The sequence below is a fragment of the Ambystoma mexicanum genome, chromosome 11 (genome assembly GCF_040938575.1).
Source record: "Ambystoma mexicanum isolate Mex_15411 chromosome 11, UKY_AmexF1_1, whole genome shotgun sequence".
Lineage (NCBI taxonomy): Eukaryota > Metazoa > Chordata > Amphibia > Caudata > Ambystomatidae > Ambystoma > Ambystoma mexicanum.
In genome coordinates, this window is record NC_090934.1 from 156,753,138 (window position 1) to 156,779,857 (window position 26,720).

The 26,720-nt window shown below is 44.8% G+C and overlaps 1 protein-coding gene across 2 annotated transcripts in view; it reads right to left on the bottom strand.

The window, feature by feature from the left end:
- MYOM3 (myomesin 3) overlaps window positions 1–26,720 on the bottom strand; it is a 450,074-nt gene that overhangs the window by 159,323 nt on the left and 264,031 nt on the right. For both annotated transcript variants that reach the window (XM_069622682.1, XM_069622681.1), the window contains 2 exons: window positions 7,109–7,235; window positions 4,218–4,396 (listed from right to left, as the gene is read on the bottom strand). In XM_069622682.1, coding sequence (XP_069478783.1) covers window positions 4,218–4,396; window positions 7,109–7,235 — 306 coding nt within the window. The remainder of the gene's footprint in view (window positions 1–4,217; window positions 4,397–7,108; window positions 7,236–26,720) is intronic.

Sequence of the window (26,720 nt, forward strand, 5' to 3'; positions counted from 1 at the left end):
GGCTGACATCCTGGAAAGCAATCGAAGAAAGCTGAAAGAGCTGGTGTTTGATAGACGCCCTCAAACCTTAAATGAAAACGCTTCAAAATCAACGCTGAACAAAGGCCTTACATATAAGCTGACAATTGAGAGTCTTGAACCAATCGAGAATTTGATCTTGAATCGAAGAACGGTTCTTCAGCTACTCCACCTTGTACCAAATTTCCTCTAACGACATAAAAGTCGTGGAGTTTCCAGCAGAAGGAACTAATGACAAGGTGGTGCTCCATTTTGCCTCGAATCTTCTAATTACATCAATATTAGAAGAAAATGTAGCATTGTTTTCACTAGGCTTTGACGTCTATAAATTGAACGAGTCTGATGTACCTCGACCAAATTACAACGGAACCCCCAGTAACGTAAAGGAGGTACCTTCGAATGTAGTTACAGCACCTATGCCTTCAAAAGATACGGCAACAACGATTTCAGAAGGGTCGTCTCACTTGATTCACACCAGTAATCAAAATCAAAATCATATTCAATTAGAGTGCCCGTCAAGGATACCTCAATTGCCAACGAGTGATGTTAGTGTAAAATCTGACGGCCTAAATGCACAAATAAGAATCACAATCAAAAGAAAGGAGCCTTCCGACGAAACCATTAAAGAGTCTCATCAATCCTCAACATCTGCATCTGGAAATCATGAATGGCATTGGCTAGCAGGGGCCTTAAATGCAAAAAATAGCCAATAATGTCAAGACTCGGTAGCTCCCACGGTTTGTTCCTTAGCCTCCTGGAACACTCGAAGGTTCTCACACTTGTTTAACACACTCTGGTTAGACAATCTCCAAATCGTGTGTTTACAAGAAACATGGCTAAGTGAGTTACCAGTCACCTTGGACTTTGAGTCTGTAATGAATCCGGCCATAAAGTCTAAGCTTGGCCGCCCTATGTCAGGCCTTTTAACGATGGTGAGAAGAGCATAAGGTTGGCGTGTTATAAATTCCATCAATCATTCTCCCTATATTCAGGAGACTATCATCGAATGTTTTGGGGGACAGGATTCGGCGCAGGACAAGATCATAATCTTGAATTTGTATTGGAACCATCTACGGGCAGGAAAAATGGAGTTCATTGTCAAGATAACAGGTCTAATTGATCTCCGTATGGAATCATTAGACTTGCCAAAGATACTTCTGTGTGGTGATCTAAATATCGATCTACTTAAGGAATCAAACTCAGACCAAAACTTAGTGGCACAGGCATGGTTAACCGAAATGAGGCTACGCAACTTTCAGATGTTGAATGGCAGTACCTGTGGCGATATACCATCCGTTCAAACATGGCATCGTGCTGGTTCATCCTCAACAATTGACTACATGTTTGTATCCGAAGCTTTGCATCCAAGGATACAATCGCTGACGATTTGTGAAAAAGCAAATAGCGATCACAATATGCTGCTCATGAAATTTGCAACAGTTAGACCTACTCAAAGGTCAAAATGGGCACATAAACTTGAGGTTGAATCAAATAGAGTTCGCTTAAGACTGGAGGAGAGCGAAGTCAAGGGCGTAATGATCCAGTACTGTCAACTGAGTGCTGACCTTGAATATGATCAACTATTGACACAATTCAGAACTGCAAAAGTGGGCTTAAAAAATCTCAACATGGTCCGTGCCCATCACTTCGATCTCGAGATCCTGATTCAAAAACGAAAGTTGCGTGCGGCCATTAGGAGAGCTAAGTCTCTTGACATTGACACTCGCAAATTGGAAACAAAGGCTTTGAAGCAAAAATATAAGAACTGGTTGAAAATGCATAAACACATTCTAGTGCAAAACGACGCGGAACAGATGCTAGCCACCCTAAAGAATAAAAACTCGAGTGACTTCTGGAGACTCATTAATAACTTTCAAGCTCCTCAAACGGCATTGCAGTCCTGCATGGTCTCGGAAGCAGCTTGGGTTGACCACTTCGAAGCCCTCTACAAAGCAGAAGTCCCTGGCATCACTACATTGGAACCAACTTCGAAACCATGGTATTTGACGTTTCCAAGAGAGGAGATTGTGTCTATAATTAACAAGGCAAAAAAATCTAGAGCTCCTGGACCGGATGGTCTTACCAACTTCACGATTAAACAGCAGCCTGAGCTATTGGCATCAATATGCGTAACCCTATTTGACAGAATATATAAAACCCAGAAGACTCCTAAATCCTGGAAATCCGCTGTTATTGTCCCGATATTCAAGAAAGTGGACAGAACATGCCCAAAAAACCATCGCCCAGTGGCATTACTGGATACTCTGGGGAAAATCTACGCCACAATGTTACAGCAAAAACTGGTGACCTGGGCAATCGAGTCTAATCATGTAGATAAAAGACAATCTGGCTTTGTGAAGCAAGTGGGCTGCTCATTAAACTTGTTACTCCTGAACCTGATGAAAATGGAAGCGATAAAATCTAAATCTAAGGTATATTTGGCCTTTATCGACTTCTCAAGTGCCTTTGACACCATCGACAGGCCTCGCTTGTGGTCAAAACTACAAAGTTGGGGCTGTCCAGCTGACTTAATGGCAGCAATTCGAGAATTGCTCTCCGAAACCTCCATAAAAATCCGGTTGGATTGATCTGGAAATGTAACTACCCCAATCAAAACCTATAAAGGGGTAAAAAAAGGCTGTCCCTTAGCTGCCACAATATTCAGTCTATTCATCTCAGATATTGGGTTGGCAATTGACTCTGTAAGATCATTTCCCCCGAAGATTGATAAGACCCGTCTAAGTTGGCTGTTATACGCCGACGATCTCGTTCTTATGGACCTAACACCTGTCGGCCTACAGAGGAAACTGAATGCGGTTGCCCAATACGTTGCATCTAACCACTTGGTGATAAACACAAAAAAATGAGAAATTTTGGTGTTAAAGAATCTTAACAGCGGAAGACAAAACAAGTTGAGACAACCAAGATGGCACTTGGTTCGGGACGCCATTCAGATAACTCAGAACGTAAAATATCTTGGAATGCTAATAAATTCATCAATCAACGATGGATCATGTATTATTGAAAATAAAAGGAAATGCAAAAAACTGGCCAGTCAAGCGGTCATCATACAGAAAAAATGTGGGAAATGTTCACTAAAACCAGTGCTAGCTTTTTACCATCAAAAGGTAATCACAGTGTTATTATATGGTGCTGAAAACGCCTTGGGTTGCAGTCATAATACATGGTCATCGCTGGAGCACTGTTTTTGGTCTAAAGTTTTGTCTTTGCCAAGGGGAATTCCGACATCTTGTGTGAGGTATGAACTCTCGCTTATCTCGCTACATGCTAGGGTATTCTGGGCCCTAGTAAGTTTGTTTCGGAAATCTTGTCAGCGTGATCACATACCACAATTTGACATCTTTCATGACCCATCGCCAGCTAATAATAGCATGGTGTCATTATGGTCTAAAAGATGCGAAGAGATCTTGAGTGATCCCGGAATTAGCCTGGATGTGCTGCATAATGACCCGAATGCTGCCAAATTGAAAATCTGGCGCGCAGACTGGGAGCAAACTTGCTCACAACGTGCCACAGCCTCCATGATGAAGGACGCCCCGCTTGAAACAAGGCCATTTAACGTGCTACAGCGCTATATTGAGATGTTTCCAGACTCACAGGCTCGAAGAGTGTTCATGATGCTGCGTCTGAACGCATTTAAAACTAATGAGCGGTTGGCGTCATGGAGAACAAACAAAGTCTCAACCTTAACGTGTAGACTATGCGCTAAAGATAAGGAAACCCTGAAGCATTTGGTGCTATTCTGCACGGCACTTCGCTCAGAAAGGACAATTCACCTGGGGCCTTGGGGCCTAAATTACCCTTCCCGTTGTGCCGACGACTGGTGGGCCTATATGTTTCAAGGATGGGACATGAAACTGATATTACCACTAACTCGATTTCTAATGTTAATTGAAAAACGCCTGAATATATTGTCGGCTGATGAGTAAAGACGACAGTGCATTGCTTGCTCGTTTGATAACTGGGAGGGGTATTTCTAAGGGACTCCTAAAGGATGTCGTATTCTGATTATGTGTTGTGTTTTGTGTTTTGTTTGTAACCATTTTAAAGGTTTGTAAGAAACCGATAAAATTAAAATAAAAAAATAAAAAAATAACAGAGAACCGTCCCCAATCGTTTGCACTTAATTCTTTTGGAAAACATAAACCCAATAGCAGATGATAAGTGGTAATACTGACCCTCAGGTGGGTGTCAGGTGTTGGCTTCTCGTTAACAGTTTTCCATTCTTTCGATCCTTCCTCACAGAGTTCGATGTGATAGCCGGTCACCGGGCTAGCCCCAGTATACACTGGCGGCTCCCAGTGCACCATGAGCGTAGAGTTCCGAACTTCGGTACATCTCACATCATATGGTGGACCTGTTCCATGTTAGGAGTGAAGAACAAACACAACAGAGTGGATGGCAGATTAAAAGAGCGACTCAAAATGGCCACCAAAATAAGTCTTTCAGCTGTGTACAAAAAGTGCAACTAAGTTGAGCTATACATAAAAGAGACCTTGAAAGGCGTCTTTGAGGATTTGACTGTGGAGCGAAGAGAAGAGGGCGTGGAGTGATCCGTCTTCAAGGTGGTCATTCAAAATATGCACACAAATACTTTAATACATGACCTTAAGTATGAATTTACACTCATGTCTCCATGTAAATTATTTTAACAGAAATATGACAATAAATCAATATAAATGCAATATACTAAAAGCGGTTTAATATAGCTCACCTCTGGCAGCCGCTTGGTTCATGGTTCTGGAATAACGGGGGTGATAGTGGGAGTAGAGTGAGAGAAAGGGGTGGAACGAGAGGTGTTGGTGGGTGCAGGCCAATAGCACCCGACTCCTGTGTGCTGGAATGATTTTAAAGGGCTTGCGGAGCAGACACTTCGATATTTATCCAGAGGGGACAACCATGGCCTATTGGCTGCCGATTCTGATATACAGAGAGGGAAACTGGTCCAGGAGGAGGACGGGTGTGAAATGCGGAAGGGTTAAAGATGCAGTGGGCCGAACAGAGTCCTCTAAATGTCTCTGCATTAGTCTTGTGGTTGTTGTTTGCTAGCAGGCATAGGGCTGCAATGTGCACAGGGACCAGGTATGGAGTGTGATGGTGGTAAGAGATTGAAAGATAAGTGGGTTAGTTGGGGGTTGGGAGAGGTTGTTACAGCACCGCTTCAGATGTCCTGCGTCTGTGGTTGATTGCATTTGCCATAACAGAAGTGCTTCGGCCTTCAGGTGGCAAAAGAAGTGGGGGTCCTGGGCTCTTAGTATTACTCAAGGCAATTGGGTTCTTGCTGTCTTTGTTCTGTAAATTGTCCAGAAAGTGATCCTTTCATGGGTTATGGTCAGGCTGTGGTGCGCGGCAGAGAGGAGGGCGAAACCCTTGGCGAGCTTCAAATTGAGGGGGGGAATATTTTCAATCAATTTGAAGGAGCTCAGGATGGTGGTGCGGGCTATTCAATCATGGGGCTGCCTTCCAGTGTTGAGGTGAGATTAATGCATGGGAGAGACGAGGGTGGTCGTGGTTGTGGACCGACTATGCTTGTTTTCTGACAGCACGGGGTGGGCTGCGATGCACAAGGACATTGGTTTTGAATCTATAAGAGGAGGGCCCTTTGACAGATAGGTATAACATGGTGAAGGTTACAGGGGCAGGAGTTCATAGATCAGATGGTTCATTAACAGATATATTACACAGGGAGGTCATAGTAGAATCTGAGAGACAATGAGAGTGAAGGTCGAGTTGTCCATGATGTCATTAGGAACTCCGAGGGTGGTGAAGTGGGTGACGAGAAGAAGCATTAGGCAACTGTATACAAAACTAGAAATACCTGACATTCTGCCACCCTTCCTCACCACCCTAGTGTGGTTTCCTCTCCTTCACAAGCAGCACAATAAGTGAAAAGAATGTCTGCTGGGATGCCACCCAAGCCCTCTTCCTGAGCTCGTTTCTTTCACCCTCCTCCACCTCAAAAAGGAAACACAAACCCTCGCCTACTTCGCCTCCCTGAACTTTCACTTTACACCCTGGCAGTGTCCAGCTGTGAGATCGTTATATTGCTAGATGGATTGTTGGGGTTGGGAAATGTATCACACTTGGATGGATTGTTGGGGGTAGGAAATGTATCACACTTGGATGGATTGTTGGGGTAGGAAATGTATCACAGTTGGTTTGTTGAGGGTAGGACATGTATTACACTTAGATGGAAGAAATGCATTGCTACTAACCATACTAAAATCTCATTATTCTGCATGCTCACCCTCAAACTCCGAACTAAAACACGACCATACCGCTACTGCACCACAAACTGCACCACAAACTGCATGCACTTCACAACACCCAACATAAAACCAAACCATACACAAACCATACACAATCACCCTCAACATGACATGACGCATACTGACCGAAAACACACAAACGCTCAGTGACCGGTTTTTCTGAATTGCAGCTGCCAACGGCACATCAAGGCTCTCTAGCTTTTCTCCCTCTCAACCCCACTTACAAACTCCCAACCCCCCCATTGCAGATCCATCAGTGCGCCAAGGGACCATGCAAGTGGCCTCATTGGGGAACATCAGCAAGGTGTAGCTTTGGTCTCTAACAATCATTAACAGACTTACTCAATCACTGACCCACTTACTGCCTCCTTCATTCACTGACTCTGACACTAGCTGAGTCACTCACTCACTAACAGGCTCACTCATTGACCCACTTCCTAATGCTTTTACTCAGTCACTCGCTGACTCTCTCACTAACACACCGACTCATTGACTGAGTTACACATTTGTTCACTCACTCAATCTCTCATGCGCCCTCCTGCCCATTCACTGATCCACTCTCCTACATTCCAGTTCACTTACCTTGCTGATGACCGGCTCGCTCTCTCACTCAAAGACTTCCTAATTTGCTCACTTAATACTCACACGCTCACTTCCTCGTTCTTTGTTTGTTAGAATGTGCTTCCTTTTAGAAAAGAAGCTTCAGAGCTCAGGTAAATGGTGAAGTCAGGAAGTCAAAGCATGCAGGCGCTTTTCATCAGCACTAGAATACTAAGATGAGACCTCACTGCTACACGTACCTGGTTGGGGCATTGTCCACTCCTCGCATTTAAAGGCTTCACTCGGTTCGGACATTTCTCCCACACCAGCCAAGTTGACAGCACGAGCTCTGAACTCATAGAACTGCCCTTGGGTCAGGTTGCTCACCTTAGAAATCAGAAGGAGAGGCACATTTAGGCTGTGAAGATCTTTGATTCTGTTGCTCCTCAATTAGTGTGAACCTCCAAGAGGTGTGTATGCTACAGTGAGTACTCAGACTCACTGGAAGCCTTAATAGGACTATATTTTCTGTACACAGAGAAATCAGTAAAAATAAAGCACACTGAAAATGAAGAGGTAAAAGTAACTAAATGATAAAAAAGATAAAAATGAAGAAAACAAAAATAACTTGATTTTAACATTTATTATAACAACGCCTGTGGATAAATAGAATGTCCTTTTTTAAAGCATAACAGATGGAAATAGGTCATTGCAGAAAAAGGGGTGAGAAGTTGATGGCCGAGTTAAGGGGAATTACCCCATGGCACGTAATAGATAAGAAACCAAAAACACATTTTTAAGAAAGATGCATATTTTTGGACAAAGATTAATTTTTTTGGAAGTAAGTAAAATAATACATTTAGCAATTACTGTCATTATTTACAATGAGTGTTTTTAATTAACTACATGACTTTCAATATGAAATTTGTTATTTTTATGTCTTCATTTTAGCCGCTTCATTTTGAGTCTGAGTTATTGTTGCCAGGATGTCATTTATACCGTAGATCCATATTTCTACCAATCAAGGTTTATTTTTGGACTAAATCCACCAAGCCATGCAAAACAACCATATCATACAATTTGATACTACTCATCACAAAAGCAAGTCAGAATGAAAAGTCAATACACAGCAATAGTCACAAGGATACATTACCTTAATAATAAGATTATACAATTAACAGAATAGAAAAGTGCACATTCTTAAAGCAAGAAGCTGCAGCATAGAAATGTGCAGCAAGAGCCTGATCATGGAAGTTTGAATGAACTTAATTTTGACCAATCAGATATTGTGTGCACAGGATCAGACGAAAATTGAATCAGAACTCTGCGATCTATGTAGTGATGGCAAGAGCATCGCGACCATGAAACATATAATAATTAAATGCAGGTAATTACATGGAATACAAAGAGAGTTCTTTATGAGTTTTGTTTCTAATGAAAATTGGATGTCCACTGAAGAGTTTTGGTTAAAAACATCCAACGGAAATGAAACCCAGATAACCATTCCAGTTTTACAATTCTTGGGACCTCTGAATTTGATTTGGTGTTATGCTTTATAAAGAGTGAATCTAATAGTTGTACATATGTATGAAATTCATTAGTATTTAGATGTCATTCATTCAATAGACTATAATCTTTTACTATTTATTATGATAACTAATAGGCTTTCTTGCAACTATGTAATATGCCTAGCAAACAACTTTGTATGTGTCAATAATGTGTACGGTTACTTGTTTAACCAATTCACATAATAAAAAAAAAAGAAGTTTGCCACTTAGACTACTAATTACCGTTTAGCAGCTCAGATTAACAGGAATCTTTCTTCAAAAAGGTGGCTGAGTACTTTCCAAGAACTCTAACTCCTTCCATCCTTAAACAGATTTTAAAAAAGTCACAGACTCTACATCATTCTGTCACATAATATTCCATGCATTATGAAGTGTTGAATGCCTGGTCAGTGCCTTTTTTGCACTACTGCGCACCCCTTTGAAATTCACAGTTACCTTTGAGAATAAGATGACCTGTAATTTCTCAATCTAGCATCAATAACAGCAATGCCTCCTCGCATATTTGCTATTTTTGCTAGTTTTTCAGAATGTGGCCCAATGTGTTTCTGCATCGTAGATTTACGCAGGAAAACCTCTGGCACTACTGGCCCTTGGACAGGATTTTACCATTGATGACCATTTGATAGACACATAACGAGCAGATGAATAGAAAATGTGAAACATCCTCCCTCATTGTCAAACAATGAACACTCTTATCTGAATTACCATGACTCCAAGGTCCTCATTACAAGTTGGGCTGTGCAGTAAACGGCAGCAGTAATGTGGCAGTAATTCTATTACTGCTAGATCACTGCACCGTCCAACTACAAGCTAGGAGGTAAGGTAGAGGAAAACCTCCAGCAAGAAGCTGGAGGTAATTCCTCTGCCTTACCACCCCAATAACGACCAAATTAGTGGTATTACCGCCAGTGGAATTATCGCTGGTGGTAATGCCAAAATCCCACAGGGACTCCACATAATGGGGACTAACACCACCTCATCACTTGTAATCCACCAGTAAATTCCCCATCAAGTGGCGGTAACAGTAACTCTGTTTAGCGGTATTCTGGCAAATTTACCACTAGAATACTAACTTGTGATGAGGATCTAAGCCAGGTATATCTTTATGTTTGTGGAACGTGCACACTTTCCATATTATTTAAGAAAATGTAGAGAAACGCCTCCGCGTATGGATAAAACATTTTAACTTTTGCCTATCACAGGGTTCCGAGAGCCAATACTGTTGCGCTCTAGCCCTACATAATCCATGTGCTTCACATTTTACAATAGTTTCATCAGAAAGATATAATTTAAGATGTCATTATTTGACTGCACGGCATGCCAATCATTTATTTTTCATAATTAAAGAAAGACCCTTCCTAAGAAAAATCTGAGGAAATTCATCAAGCTCTTTCTGCAACCCCCACAGGGGGTTTATAAATTAGTGCTGCATCGTCAGCAATTAATACAATACCCAAACTATCATCATTTATTCTGGAGGCATCAGTTTCTAAAGAAGATATCTCTAAAGCCGGGTTGTTTAAAAAAAGAGTACAGGGGCCAGTACGCAGTCCCCTTTTGGAGGGAAGAGATTCGATATTTCTCCACACTGACCCCATTTATAAACCACGTAACTGAACCCCGAGAAGAACAAATCTTTCCTCATTGGTCCCCCGCCAAACAACAACTTGTGCAGCAATTGTTTGATGATATTCACCCACAGCTGTCAAACTCTGCCAAATCCCTGGGCTTCATTGTTGGCTGTAGCATTTCCTTCCAAAAGCACAGAGCTAAAAAAATGGCAAGGTTACAGGTCTCTCCAATCAGCAAAATCCAACACTCCACCCCTTGCATGAATACCACAGGGTGATCCAAGCCCTTGTGATCTCACACATTGACGGGGGAAACACCTTCCTTACTAGGCTTCCAGCCAGCCCCCCCTCAAGGAAGCCCACCACAATGCAGCCTGCCTCATTACAGACACCTGAAAACCTGAACGTATCTCTCCTATACTGCGGAGGTTCCCTGGCACCTACTCGCCACAAGATCATATTCAAAACTGTGTGTATCACCTACAAAGCCGTCTCAAATGGAACACACACATACTTGGCGGCTAAACTCCACATCGCTGGAGTCTTTCGCACCTCATGTAGCAAAACAATCAAAAGTTTGGAATCTAAGCTAACGCATAGAGAGAGGAATCGCACAAAATCCTTGTCCTGCCACGCCCCGGCCATCTGCAACACATTCCCCGGTGATGGCGTGTAATGCCCTCATCATTTCGGTTCCGCAGAGCAATAAAAAGGTGGCTCATTCCACAACACCTGCTGGACTAATAAAATCCTTGCCCTCCTCCACCAACAGTCATGCCCTACTGTATAATATGCCAAGCCCAATGCTGGCACCTTTACTGTTGTAAAGCGCTCCTCTGCTCCCGAGCGTGGCTCGCGCTATAAAGCAATAAAATAAATAGTTATCAGCATATAGATTTCTGGTTGTGGCCAGGGGTGGGGGACGGATTTCCAGAGAACCAAAGAAATTCCATAAAAACGAGCTGTGCACACATTTGAAAGCCATTGTGAGGACTAGAAATAATATATAAAGTGCATTTCCCTTTAAGGCAACAGATTTCTTCAATAGAAGACAAAAGGGAAACAACCCCTGATAGGTTGTCTCAATCTAGGGTGACCAGATTTTCAAAACAAAAAACCGGGACGGCCAACAACATAAAAGAGGGACTACCCCATTGCAGCCCACCAATTACCGCCCCTCCCCCAACACGCCCCCACAACCACCCCCCAACCATATTTCCTGCACTTCTCCTTTCTATAAACTGTATATAAACTCAGTTGTGCAGTTTTGTCTGTGAATCGGGGCACGTTAATTCAAAACGAGCGTTAGCTCTAATTGATATTACATGGCTTGCTGCATGATAATTTCCAAGCTAGTCTCCGTGGCACAGTCAGTAAGTGCTCTGACTTGTACCTGAGAGGTTGGGGGTTCGATCCAAACCTCCAACTTCAAAATTCTGAAAGTGTTGTGAACAATAATTACGGTTTTAATTACCGCAGCCCCCCAAACATGCAAAAAACTCCAGTGATGGAGGGTGATTTCCACGACTGTCCCGGGAAAACCCGGACATCTGGTCACCCTATCTCAATCCCTTCTCTGGAAGCCAACTTAAGATGACCTAACATCTCATTTTCAGGGGTCCAAATATCTAGGTGTTCAAGAGGGACTTCTGCAGAAGTTCTGCATGACTAGGTTGTCATGTAGTGATACAGGGCGAGAGTTGGCCGGGTCACTTCTAGTGCCCTTCTTAGAAATTGAGATCATTTTGGTGCCACGCCATGTGGTTGATATTTTATCTTGAGCGCTCATAGCAGGACACAATCAAGAATGGCACCCAGATGAGTGGCTCGTATTTAGGATGCTCTATAGCATAGTTGGTGAGGGGGGATAGCTCAGGGGAAACACGTTTGCCTTGGAAGCAAGGCAACGCAGCGCAACACAGGTTTGAATCCCGATCCTGCACTTAGAAACCAGTGGGTGGGGAGGTGGAAAGAGGGTGCATGGCGATTCCCTGCAAAAGAAAGAAACAAGAAAGAAAGAAAGAGAGAAAGAAAATGGAATTTAGGAAAACAGATGGAAGAGCGGATAGACCCAAACACAAGAAAAGAAAGAACGATCAGTCACCACATTTCCATTAAAAATAATAGATGACGTGCAATACAACAGGATGATCCCTGAGGGACGAGCCATCTATACGCGGTCCATTTACAATGAGCATTGGGCACAGAAACGTTCTGGTATACTTCTTATGGATTGGTTAGGACACGTATGCCAGCAGTCTCGGGGTTGCTTTGCTGGCCCCACCCTGCTGGTCCCAGATCCAAGCCTTTAAGAGGACCTGTCCGCCATCTTGGAGCTGCGATGGACGTGGATGCAGGCTGCTGCAATGGCTGCAAGTATTCTGACATTCTCCCTTCTTCTATTCGCATGCCCATAGCCGTCGGTAAGTAAGCAACCTTCAAGTCACTGAAGTCTGTGGCTGCTTCAGGCTGCTCTCCCAGTGCGGCAAGTGTGATTCTACCAACTTTCTGCAGAATAATGTCTCCGATTTGACTTGTCTTTCCACTGAGTCTGCTTATTTTGGGGTCCTGAGATGGGGAGAGGTAATAGTAACAGCTGACCTTAGGGAAAGTGGCTCTGTTAAAGGACCAGTGTTCTCATGTTGTAAGCTCTGACAAGCCCCTGCCATGCAGAGGGGAAAAGTGAGGTAGCCGAGGGGTTCCTCCCCATGTTTCCTCTGAGACATGCATCATTTAGTGGCTGGTGGTAGCCAGCCCCTATGATGACCTTAACCCTCTGAGCTAAGCAGGGCACATTGTCACACCTTCCATACCCAACGCGAACATAATAGGGGGCTTATTCACGTTTCCTGGGAATGTGGAAATGAGGGATTCAATTTAGTGAATTCAAATGTTTGACACAGTTGGGGGGCGCTGTCGAGCATGAACAAAATGGCCGCTTGATCGTGCTGCTCTGCAGCTCGTGATTCCAACACGGCAGCTGATGCATCCTTGCCGCGCATGTGTCAACACGGGAACGGCTTAGAAAGTATCCAGAAGGACACAGCACCCTTACAGTCGACTTGTGGACCTGTTCGCATGCTCCAACAGGGCTGAATGCTATTGTCGCCCCACGCAGCCTGTGCAGGGGCCGGCTGCGCATCATCTGACACGTATTGTCTGACGGCGACCCGGAGACTGACAGCGTTATCCGGAAGGCTGGGCTGAGGGGCTGGCGCTGTGAGACACTATGAGGCATCACCGCAGCTGCAGGGACCCTACACATAACATTATACTTCCATCTGCCTGGTCCCTGTGGAGGCTGCTGACCATAAACCTGAGGCTCACTATTCTGAAGCTCCGTGGGACAGCATTGACGGTGCATCTCCTGCCTTGGACTGCTGCTTGCATAGGTGTGCCCTTGCGCTGCCATTGCCTGGACCGCTACTCCCAGACCAGCCACACTCCCGCTCCTATCTGAGGGCCCCGGTTACGTGGGAAGGTGTGGATCACCGTGATGTGGCGCTGCGTGGGGCTCCCATCTACTCCGGTAGCTGACCGGTGATTGTACTAGACACCGCACCAGCACCGTTCCGCCCTGTGCCCGGCTACCCGGACTTTGCCACAAGGGCCTCTGCTGTGATCGCTGGTAAAGAGGAGCAGCATTGTCCTCAATCCTGTGGCCAGGATCATACACGGCCCAGTGACTAACAGGGCCTGCCCTACTGTGCCACCAAGACTGCAGGGCTGCAGCACATTCAGACATCCTCTTTGGAACTGCAGCCGGACCTCGATCCCCCTCCCCGCCCCATCGTCGGTGGCAGTGTTGGGGGGCGTGAGCCTACCCTGCCGGTTCCCTTGATCTCCGGGTCCCCGCCCCCTTGGGGGAGCGCTGCGGCACGTCGGCTGATGCGCCATCATATTGGAGGAGGTGGAATTAAAAGCCTTTGTTCTGTAACACACAATTTTCAACAGCGGTGGTGGGGCTGAACTGAAGGTGTGGCCGCCTGCCCAATAAAGCACAGACAACTTGACCTTCACCGGCTGTGGTGTGCTGATGTATACCTATGGACCAGGTGGTGATCCGGTGGCTGTGATTTGATGGTGCTCACCTGGCTGGTGCAAATTTCACCGGGCTGCGGTTGGGCTGTGTCCTGACTAATACGTCTGCCCAATTTTATGCTTTGTGAACACCTGACTGTTAGTGCCTGGAATATACTGATGCCCAGAGGCCAGTGGAGCTGACTGTTCACCCTAATTGCCAGATGACAGGTTAGTGCCTGCGCGCCTTATGCCCTGATTCACTCCTCACAGCGGTACCTCTGGAGCGCTCATCTGCCCCCTACCCCCGCTGGTGGAGCCCACCTCTTCCTACCCCCTGGGAGTTCTATTGCACCTGCTTGGACAGCGGAATTGCGTCAGAGACAAATCTGCATATCACGGGACCTGAAACTCCTCCGGAACTCACTGCTGGGTGACCTTAAGCACCGTGGACGAGTTGGGGCTGGCCCCTCCGGCACCGTCACCATAGACTGCACATCCGGCTGCTGTGGCGTGGTGTGTTGAACCGGCCTCTACACTCTCCAGCCGGCAACTTTACCCATCCTTCACCTGGCACGCGTTGCCCCGCTAAATCCACCCCCACTTTCCAATCAGAGGTGCAACTATGACCAAAGGAGGGGACAAAAAGCAAAGCTCCATAAATATGTTTGCTAAAACTACCCCCAGAGTGCCTCGGGAAACTGGCGAGGCCGCAGCGGGCCCCTCCTCTCCCTCCAACGGCGAGCCTACGGAGCTACAGAGGAGGATTGGACTACATGCGGGAGGGGTTTACAACTCTTAATATTAAGCTGGATGACATGAGCGGCATGATAAGCACCTCACATTCCGTCTCGGACATTGATTCGGTGCAGACATGAGTACCTCTTGCAGCAGGCTCATTCTTCGGCATGCTTCGCCTGTCCACAACCAGTGAATAATATGTAATTCTCTTTAAACTACGCTAACTGTTTGCATTGCAATACGTGTTAGTCCCGAATATAGTCTTACAGTTTTTCGGTCTTTTCCTTCATCGTTTACAATGACGTTAAGGAAACCGGATTTCAAGAAACTAATGCCTGATTCCCCTGCCCCCCTTTCTTTGCTCAATGGGGATCGGCTGTCCGAAGTTATGGCTCTCAGCTTTCCTAGGAGAGAGCAGGTTCGCACTAGGAGAACTGAGTCTTCCCCGAGTCTGGGTGTTTTCAGGACACCCCATTGGTAGTCTCCAATACATGTGTAGAGCTTGCCCAACCTTCAAGGAACCCAGCATACAAGGAACCTAGCATCTATTGAAGGAACCCAGCACTCAAGGACAACGCTAAAAAATTGCCTTTAGTACAGCAGGATGCTAGTGGTATGTATTCTCTGGTCGACAGCGCCAAATTGATTAATCCTACTGCCCAGTTATCGCCCTGTCGGGCAGACGGGGCCCTTTTTTCAACTATGGTTCCCCTTCAGCCCTTACAAGTACTGGGGAATTGTCAACCTCCATTCTTTTGGCATCCTCACCTCGGATGGAGGGGTCAGTTAATATCAACCTTGCTTCTGTTTTAGAGCCCGTAGGGGGCCCTGAAATGAATATTACCTCTGAGCACTGGAGGCTCTGGAAGGGAACCCTTATCAAAGAACTGAACAGCTGTCATACCTCTGAGGACTTTGATGCCTGGTTAGTGTCCCTGGATATATCTGCTGAGAGTTACCATGCTTTTATTTTTTTTAAAAAAATTTGCAAGCAGCTCATATTTCACCCATAAACCACCAGCTCTCCTGTAAAGTGAACTGTTCATTACAAACAGATCCACCTGGAATAGGTGTTGATCACTTGGCACAACCTTCAGGTGCCATGAACTGTCAGCCATCCTGCAAAGTGAATTTTGCATCACAAACAGACTTACCCTCAATGGGTGCGATCATCAGGCACCTATTCTGAGGGTCTCTCTAGATGGTCTTGGATCTGGGACCTCATCTTCAATGAAGGAAGCACCACCATCACTTCCCTCTTCTCTGGTGGCATGCAACCATTGATCCATGTCCCTACTTCCCTAGGGTGCACTATTACGTCTCGGGAAGGATGTACAGAGGGTCTTTGTAAGCCCATGAAGTCCAGACCGACTAATCTAAAGAGTCAGCGTTTAAGGAAATCCAACATGCCATTGCCTAAAGATGCTGCGACCAGAGTCTTGGTTATGGAATCCTTGCGTGGCTACGTGCAAGATCTGGGCCTGGAGTTGTCCCATGTGCTGATTTGAAGTTCCTAGGCAGGATGGAATTGGACGATTGGTGTGCCCAGGAGAACAGGGACTGTATTCTAGTTAGGTGTGGAGTTAGTACTCTGCCCCTCTTTCTGAGACTATGCAAATACCTGCCTGTGGGCTCTTCGGACCTTGGACTAGTGGTTTAAATTCTTCTGGGCCATTCGGAAAAGCATTTGAGGGGCCACCATTGATCTGTCTTGTTTGTTCTTTTTTTCCCTATACTGTGTTTTTGGTGCAAATGGTTTGTTTTCCCCTCCTCTTGTATCATTTTTTTGTATGTATTGTTTGATCTGTTTGTATTTTTTTGTGTAGCGTTTGGAGGCCTATGGGCATAAGGTGCTCTATAAAAATACTTAATAAATAATAAATAAATAAAAGCCTCCATGGAGAAAACTGACACTTGAGTCACCAAGGTCGAGGCCAGAGTCGGGATGGCGGAAGCTGACATTAATGCACTCAGAACCGACTTCACCACTCTCACCAAAGCAGGTGCAAATTGTTAGCAAGAAGAATGAGGACCTAGAGTCCAGATCACGGCGTAATAATATATGCATAATCGGGTGTCCCAAAGAAAACATTGCTGGTTCCATGGAGGATTTTGTGGAGCACACATTTCTCTCCTTACTGGAAGGTCCCAAGCTATCACGCCCACTTTGCTATAGAGCGTGCCCACTGCTCGCAGACCATGAAACCTAAACCTGGTGCTCCTCCCTGCCTAATCATCGCCAGAGTCTTGAATTATCAAGACAGGGATGCGCTGCTGCGGGTGGCCAGAGCTAAAGGGGAGCTACTGCTGGCATCAAATAAAATCCATCTTTATTCCGACTTCTCCAACGCAGATGACACAAGAGCAGACATCCTTCCTGACAGTGAAAAAGAGGCTCTGCGATCAACTACGCTATGATGTTTCCCACTGGACTTCGAGTGGAGCACTCTGAGAAGGTTTATTTCTTCACAATCCCCGAAGGAGTGATGAAATTCCTCGACCAACATTTCCTGGGGTGAACTTGGTTTTCCTACCGCTAAATACTTGATTGTTTCTAATGGCCGTTGTTACGACACCGAAGCAGAACCCATTATAATTCTATCATAATGGGTCGTTAGTGGCCATCATCCCTCTCTCTCTGTGTCGGGGCAGTTAGTTTATCACAGTGCCTCCCACAATTGCTACACTGTACACTGCTGTGTTGTGAAACGGGCTGCATGACTCGAACAGCCCCCCCATGCTAAGCTGCAATTGTTACGGTTATCCGTGTTTGGGGTTTTCATCCCCCTGATTGGAGGGGGTAGTGGGAAGGGGGATGGGGATATTCAAAAAATGCTTGTCAAGTGTGACGGGGCTGTCAGATGGTTACAACACCTCAGCGTATGTTTTACGGGGTGCTATTTGTGGGCCTGTCCTGGGCCCATGGCTTTTCATTCACAAGGGTCAGATGGCAGCTGACACACTGTGGTGCACAAGTTTGAATATTAAGGGTCTGGGAATTTATGCTAAGCTGAGGAAGCTGCAACTGTATGCAGAACTGCACAAAGCATGCATCCTTTTTTTGCAGGAAACACATTTGTAGGCGGCAGGATGAGAAAAATTAGCGAAGAGTTGGGGCACACATCGCTTTTATATGCAATGCTTGACTCAAAGCCAAGGTGTTATGTTTCTGATCCACAAATCAATACAATATGTGCCAAAAACCACACAAGTAGATCCCCTAGGGCGTCATGTGCTGGCACATAGCATATTGGGTGGGCTGGAGGTGGTACTACTTAATATATACGGGCCTAACATAGACGAACCCAAGTTCTACATGCAGATAGCGGATATGCTTGCTATCTACCCCACTGGACTTCGAGTGGAGCACTCTGAGAAGGTTTATTTCTTCACAATCCCCGAAGGAGTGATGAAATTCCTCGACCAACATTTCCTGGGGTGAACTTGGTTTTCCTACCGCTAAATACTTGATTGTTTCTAATGGCCGTTGTTACGACACCGAATGCAGAACCCATTATAATTCTATCATAATGGGTCGTTAGTGGCCATTAACTACTACCCCCTAGTTTCGGTCCTGTAGGGCGGGGACTTTAATACCATTGTTGCTCTCAACCTGTATAGACCTGGGAACAGCTCCAAGCAGTTAAGTAGAGATGCTCAGACTATCCTGGATAGGGATGGTGGATGCCTGGAGACTATTACACCATCTGGCCCGGGGATATACATTTTATTTCGACAGTGCACAACTCACACTCTAGAATCGACTGGTGGCTGATATGTGGGACACTAATAAATCGCATAGCGGACGCAGACATACTCCCTAGAACATACTCAGACTACTCCCCAATTACCATGACACTAGCCTGGGATAATCGATAGGTTCCTAGACGCCTTTGGAGACTCAAACCTCATGCACTACTAGACCCTGTATTTAAGACCGATCTGGGGGACAGTGTGAGCGACTATTTCAATACTAACACAGGCACAGTAGACTCCCTTGCTTCCCTCTGGGATGCTTTTACAGCGTACATCCGCGGCATGGCCTTGGCCAAAGAAGCAGGGATCCTTAGGGCAATACACAGGAACATTCTGGAGTGTAGGCCTCTCTCAAACATCTTGAAACAATATATACTACGGATCCAGCCTCCGCAATTAAAGAGGCACTGGACAGCTTTAGAGAGGCTGCTGAGAGGGAGCAGACGTTCCTTGACAATCCAAGAGCTACAAGGCAATATGGCGAGGGGAACAGCTGGGCAGCCTGCTGGCTACGGTGGTGCGACATGAGGAGGGCAGGTGACACATTCCACTAATTGAGGATCCCGATGTGGCATTGGGCCACACTGAGACTGATGTGAACGAAATGTTCTGCTCCTTCTATGCTACACTTTATGCCAACAATGCACTGGGCCCTGCTATAGACACATTCCTAGATGGGCTGCCATTGTCGGAACTCTGCAATGAAATGCCCTTGACTGCCCTATGGAAGTTAGGAAGATATCATGTGCGATTGAGGCTTTGCCCTCCAGCATGGCCCCTGGGACCTGATGGATTCAGCATGGACTTTTACAGGTGTTGTAGATCCCTCCTAGCGCCCCAATTAGCTGCCCCATGGGACGAGTCCTGCACGAGAAACGAGGTGCCCCCTACACTCAAAGAGGCAGTGATAACAGTCCTTCTCAAGCCTGGTAAACCCCCCATGCACTGCGGCTCATGCCACCCCTTATCACTAATCAACCGTGATGTCAAAATATTTGCAAAGGTGCTTGCCCTTCGACTCACTCCTTATATGGTGCACCTAATACACACTGGCCAGTCCTGATTTGTTCCCGGCCGCTCTATCGCTCTTCATTTGCGACGACTATTCAACATCCTGGCCCAAATTGATCCTGGGGTACGAGCAGTGGCTGCTCTGCTGGATGAGCAAAAGGCCTTTGATTCTGTGTCCTGGCGTTTTCTCTGGGCAGTACTCTAGAAATTCAATTTTGGTACCCGCTTTATCTCATGGATACAGCTACTCTGTTGCCAGTGTCTGTACCAGTGGCCGACTCTCATGACCGTTTGATATTCACAGGGGCACTAGACAGGGCTACCCACTTCCCCACTCCTCTTTGCAGTAGTCATAGAGCCCTTAGCTGATCTGCTGCGACAAAAGCATTCACATAGGAGGATACGGCTAAATGCTACATGCATATGATGCAGGACTTTATATCAGAGACCCTGAACGGAACCTTGACCCCATTATGCGCGATGTCCTCCACTTTGGACTCCTATCCTGCCTTGGGTCAAACAGGCAAAGTCTGAACTTTTTTCCTTGACCGACGTCACTACAGCCCCGACTGACCTCATGGGGTTCGTCTGGGCTTCTACAGAGATAAAATACCTCAGGATCACGATTACGAGGCACCAAGACTTGCTATGTGAACCACAATGTGGGTCCTATTTGCAACAACCTAGACTGAAACTGCTCACATGGGCTAAGTTGCCCATTACCCTCGCAGGTAAAGTGTCTCTTCTCAAGATGATAATACTACCGAAAATACTGTACCGCTTCTTGATTGTCCCTTTATGGCCTGGAGCAGCGCTGTTCACCGAGCTTAGATCCGCGATAAACAGTTTCCTATGGCATGCTGGAGTGGTAAGACTAAAGGGGTCCACGCTTGTGAGATCATATAGTCAAGGTGGCCTAGCAGCCCCTGACTTCGAGAAATAGTGGCTGGCAGACCAGGCCCAGTACGCGGCATACTGGTTTGCAGAGGGCCCTCTACAACCACATGTGAGAATTGAGCGACATGCTGTTGGATCCAGAGACTTTCGCTGTCTGATACTACCCCCACTGTGGAAAGATCTCGGGCATCCAGCCCAGCAGCCACCACGACATTGGTATGGGACAAAATAAGGAGGTGGACCGGCAATCCCTGCCCATTTCACAGAGACCTCCCGCTTTGGAACCTCATACCGGAGTTCCCTAAGATAAACAAAACTGTTGTGGCCAAGTGGGCTGCTGACGGTTATTCTACCCTGGGCGACATATTGTGACATGGCCGGATCTACTTAAACACCCAAGTGGGCTGTCCTCCCGATGGCTGCAAAATACAGGGCTACGGCGCAAAGTTAGGATGACATGACCCGAGTTTCCCTCACAGCCCCCAGACGAACTACTACTAGCACTTGTTATGGGAAGCGTGGTACTCACCGGGGTGGTGTCTGGTTTGTATAGGCAGCTTTGGGATCGAATCAACAAACCGCTCACTAAGCTCTGAGAGGCATGGGGCAGGGGCCTATGTTTTGATATAACCGATGAAAGATAGGAGGCCATGTGTAGGCGGACTCGTGAGGTTTTCCTAAATGCAAGATTTCGCCTGATCCAATTCAAGGTACTGCACAGGTTTCACTACACCCCTGCTAGACTCCTCATCATGTCCCAGGACCACTCACCCCACTGTCCCAGATGCCACACTGACAGTGCAGCCTACATCCACATGGTCTGGGCCTGCCCCAAAATCTCTGGGTACTGGGTGAAGGTTTGTACTGCTGTATTCATGATGCTTGACCGAACTATTGACCCAAACCCAATGAACTGCCTATTGCATGTGTTCTTGCCGCTCCAAGGTAGCGGTCGTAACTTTGCTAGTCACTGTATGCTTCTTGCGTTTATCCGTTTATTGCTGTGATGGCTTAGACCTGCTAGCCCCACCATGGAACAGTGGCTCTGCAATATTACTTGGGCATCAAATACAGAGAAGCGCTAGATCATTCTGCAGCCAGCCTCTTGCATGCACCGGGACATATGGTCCGCTTTTCCGAACATACCTGCAAACAATTGCCGCTGATGAAGGGGATGACCCAGAGCCAAAGGATCCCTCCAGCCCCTCAAGGTCTCTGTAGGCAGCGGAGTGCCATTCATGATTTAATTAATTAATCTTACATCCCACAATATGATAACACAGTGTGATATTCTTGTGAAATGCAGTCATTTTTATAAACTTGCATCGCCCTGTGTAATGCTAATGATTTGATTGTCCTTGTTACCATGTCAAGCACTTAATAAAGAAAGTCTAAAACAAATGTTTGTCACAGTTATCAACATCATTAAGGTCAGCATAATTGACTTCTTAATACTCTGGTGGCAGAAGAGCAGATTGTTGGATTTCCCCGTAATGAGTGTCCTTAATGTCCGCATGAAAAGAAGCCAAGGTAGATAAAATCATATGCAAGAAGATGTTACCCTTTCCTTGCACTTTCAGTTCAAAGACCATCTCCATCAGTAACATCCAAAAGCTCCAGCTATTTATTGAGCAGACTGTCCTGGCTTCCGGCCCGGAGGGCGTTCAGATCAAACAATTCATGTCTTCTGCAAGTACCGAGGGCCAAGTTAACACTAGTGTCTCAGGGGTCTTTCCTCATTGTTGCTCTAAGGTGTTGGAATGCCCTGCCGCCAGACTGAAGAGTTTGTCAATCCCTTTCTGATTTCAAACATGGACTGAAAATTGCTCTATTCTACGGATCCTCCCTTATTTTGAACCCCTGATTCCGGCACTGGTCTCATTGTGCGCTACTTATTAATTGTTGTACGCCTTGTCTAGCGCTATTATGCCTAGGGGCTCCTTGCCTAGCGCTATACAAATAAAATATGTATATATATAAAATAAGAAGTCCTGACTGACACATCAACGTCCAGCTCAAACCGTTTAATCGAGGAACGTGACATTCAGAAGGTTAATTGTTTTCATGACGTAGGCACACAAGAAGGAATGATTTTGGGAAATGTCGTCCCTAAGGGGAATGTGAAAGGGTGGGGCATTTTCTTTAGGAGGATACCTTTATCTCAAAAACCGAAAATGTTACAGATGTGAAAATTGGTATTTAGATTCTTCTTCAAAAATAGAAAAACACGTGTTTTACCATTTTCCAAAAGTCCACTTAAGGGAGAAGGAAAAGGGGGGTGAATTATTTTGGAAGGATACCCATAACTCTCAAACCAAAGATGTTAGAAAAGTAAAACCTGTAGTGCCTAGAGGAACACGAGCTGATGAAGTAAAGGCATGCATTAAATTGTCCTATTTATGGCCCGTTATACAAAAAATGTCCCTCAAGAAGAACATGAGGGTTAATTTCAGACATGAAATAGTTTAGCAACACTAGTAATATGTTTCTGGACTCATGTTGGTATCCTGGGTTATATTGAAGCTTACCCGTGCTGGTTTACAGTAAGAAGGTAGATGGCATTTAAGTTTAATTGTCTAAATACGAAATTGGGGGTGTCCAAAGGAAGATACCGCGAGAGGAACGGTATTGCTGTCTGTGTGGAGAGCTGACTTTAGTAACAATTAAACATATTGCCATGGACTGCCACCAGAGCTTAGACAAACTGTGATACAGACATTTGATTCAATATCCTAATGGAAATATTAACTGCAATTGCCAACAGTTGTGAGACGAATTTTTGAATGGAAAATATTTTAATTTGATGTATTATGTGGTGTGTTTTTGTGAACATATTTTTCAAATTTTTTATGATATTGATATATAGGATATATTTATTACACGTATATAGGATTATGTAATTTAACAAATATGTAAAGAGTGATGGAATTCTTTTAATTATTGTATAAGGTCTTTTCTAAGACTATATATGTGCAATAAAAACAATGATTCTTTCGAGGATGATCATGGCAAAGGTCGTTCCATTTGACTATGATCACTAGATAAAGAATATCCCGGATGACACCGAAATGGCGCTAAATTTCCTTATTTTTTATGAGACGTCTTATTCTGTTTCTCAAAAGCAACAATGCATACAGGACACAGTGAATTTGTGATGTGCTAGCGTTCATTAATGTCATGATTCTTTGCTGAGAAGTGGAGGTCGATGGTGAAAAGAACTCACTTCTACCAATTTAAGTTTGTGTTATCATATCCGTGGAGGCCTTCAGGGCTTCTCAGCTCTGCACGGTATAAAGAAAATGTGCATGTGGGTTCCTGGCCAAATAGATGCTTAAGCAGGGTCAGTTGCTGACTGCTTAAGAAGGGTCAGTTGCTGACTACTTAAGCAGGCACTTGAAGGGCAGGAGAGTACTCACTCATTTCATGTTGAGGCCCAAAGGTAGCATCAAAGAAGGATTTTCCACCTGCTCAAGCACGCTTGAGTTTAGGCATTGATACCCTTGCATTTTATCAGTGGGAATGGCATCTGATGGCTTAACATTTGGAAAGGTTCCATATCTATCCTAAAGGCACTATCTACTTCCGCGTCACGTGAGCAGGCAGATTTGTGCTTCTGTTAAGTATTTTCTGTTACGTTACAAAAGTACATTCAGACCTGGTTAATTTTCAGCTGGTGAATCCAATTGTCCACTATCTGGTCTATTTATATTGCAAACCTTAGGAATTCCATGAAAGCCATTTATTTCCTCATCTCCTTTTCTTGACTTGCATTTATGATAGACATGTAATTGGTTTTAGCCAAAACCTGCTATTTTATACCACAATCAGCTTATTGCAATGAATGTGTCTGGGATTTAATGCAGATCTGGTCCCCTTCTGTCAGAGCAATTAGATCCCTTTTCTCACACTGAGCTGTCAAGATGGCTGAGCCCTTTATCTCCTGAATCTGAAGCAATACCAACACTGGTCTTTCTTTGAGGTCTAGCCATTCTCTTGATGCAACTTCTGCTGTCTCGCCACACACTGAGGGCCACACTTGACGCAAACAGGAAGGAAAACAGACCTGCTTCTTCTTTCCAAATACAACATTTCAATAAGAGCTGTTCATCAAAACTGCAACCATGCTTGATTTTAAAGAATATTTCAACAACAATATTAGCTTAGTTCACAAGCCACCATGTGATGTCAGTTTCTGTTTGACTTACATTGCATTATTTCAACTGCGACCAGATGTGGTACATACAGCCTGGTACCTCGTGCTATGTGCATGATACAATCCTCAAAACAACCAATCAATCAGTCTCTGTGATTACATTAGGGTGGAAGGTCATGTAATGCCACTTCCAGTATCACTATGGTTGCTGTAATGATGCCATCGAAGACTAGTTGTTTTGGCAAAAAAGACCAACTCGGTTTAAGAACCTTCCAATATCCCTCTATCCAGCCAACCCCTTGCCTATAGGATACTTTCTAGACCTGTCCACCTGCAAATTGGATTTCCATATAATAATGTAATTCCCCCCTTTGGATGTCGTTTGATTTCAGTTTATTGAAGGAGGAATGTGCAGTTGTCAGTGTCAAATACCTACCATTGCTCATTATCTAAAGTTGATGCTGTGTGGGAGCTTGCTGGCTTTGAGGGAGCTTGCTGGTTTTAAAGGACTCCATAACAAGTCCTTTGTGGACTTGAGGCGAGTGGGGTCAGTTAATTATCCACACAGGATTCAAAATTTTGATTTCAGAAGATTTTAACTATTTGAGGTCTTATGAGTCTACACCAATTCATCAATGTGATATTTTACTTCTAGGGGAGAGACACCTCTTTTTCTTTGATTCATGACCAGAAGGGCAAACGGGTCCACTCGGAGCACCAGCCCAGTGTTGCCAACCCTCATCACGTTAAACTGATCGGCCCAGGATGTCAATAAGGGATTATTAACAAGAAGGATTTACATTGAATTTCCCACCATAGAATGCGAAAGTAGAATGAACTATTTCTGCCAGGTCACACATGCCACAGCGCCACGTAGTAGCCATCGCTGAAAGTTCATCAGTTTTGCTCCAGGAATATGTCTTTGTGCTCCTACCAAAAGGATTTCAGACTATACTGTCCTGTTTATCCATAAAGGGTGAAACGTGCATGCATTTGTCTGCATCCATGCAAGTTGTCTGACTTGGTTTGAAAAAGCTATGTATAAAACAGTGTTACCCTTTAAGACAAAGACAATTTACTGGAGCTAGAAGTGAGAATTTGAGCAGATATGCGTACCCAAAATGCATTTGTCGGTGGCTCTGAACTGGAGGTGAGCCTCCGGTGATGGCTAATGGGTGGCGCTGAGGCATGAAAGACTTTGATGTAATGGCTTATTTTACTTTCACAATTTAAGTAAAAGGCTTTTTTTCCCTGTTTTTATAAACCACTGCAACTTTGATGGTATTTGCCCACTATACAATGAATCTTTTCTAGGAGTATACACATGCATTGCTGTCTCCAGGTTCTGCCTTTGGTTATGACCTCTGCTGGACAGATTTACTCTGTAATGACCTTCCCTAATTTTTTAGGCCCCACCACTAAGCTCACTAAAGTGGTTTGGAACCAGCATGAAAGACCTTACAAAAAAACCATTAAGCATGTCAATTATACAAGAAAGTGACATTACGTTTAGGGAGACCATAAAAAGGCTTTACAATGTATAATGGCTTTATAAGTCTTTATTTACATATTCAAGATTCAATATGTAACATTGTGCTAGCCCATGTTTTCAGAAGTTCTTTCTTAAATTTGCTAGGATTTGCTAAACACAGTCCTAAGCATGCTATTGTCTACTCTTGAATAATCCCTGGTTATCTACATTTTGCCTATATTATAAGACATATCTGTGGTAGGATCTGGCAAATGTAATAAGTACATGTCCTAAACTCTATCATTTGGCTGGCCAGCGAATACTTGCTGATCACTTGGGGCTCCCTAATCCCCCCCACAAACTCTCAATAGGACATGCAAGATCTGGGACTCCACTTGGTGCCAAGGGTACTTTTTTTAGTGTCGTTAAACAAAAAAACATCCTTTTTTTTTTTAGAGTTTGGAGGTAGGCCCTTTTTAAAACTAGAAATTCAATCTATTCTATTTTTAGTGTCACCAGGTCATACTAGAAATAGAAAACATACTGTATTTTTAGATTTTCTCTATTTCTGGCCGGGAAAGGCCCTGCGATACAAATAGATTTCAAATGATCCACACTATGGAAAATGTATTTTTTTTGGTTTCTAGAACAGGTCAGAGAGGGTTCCAGGAACTGGCAACAAAA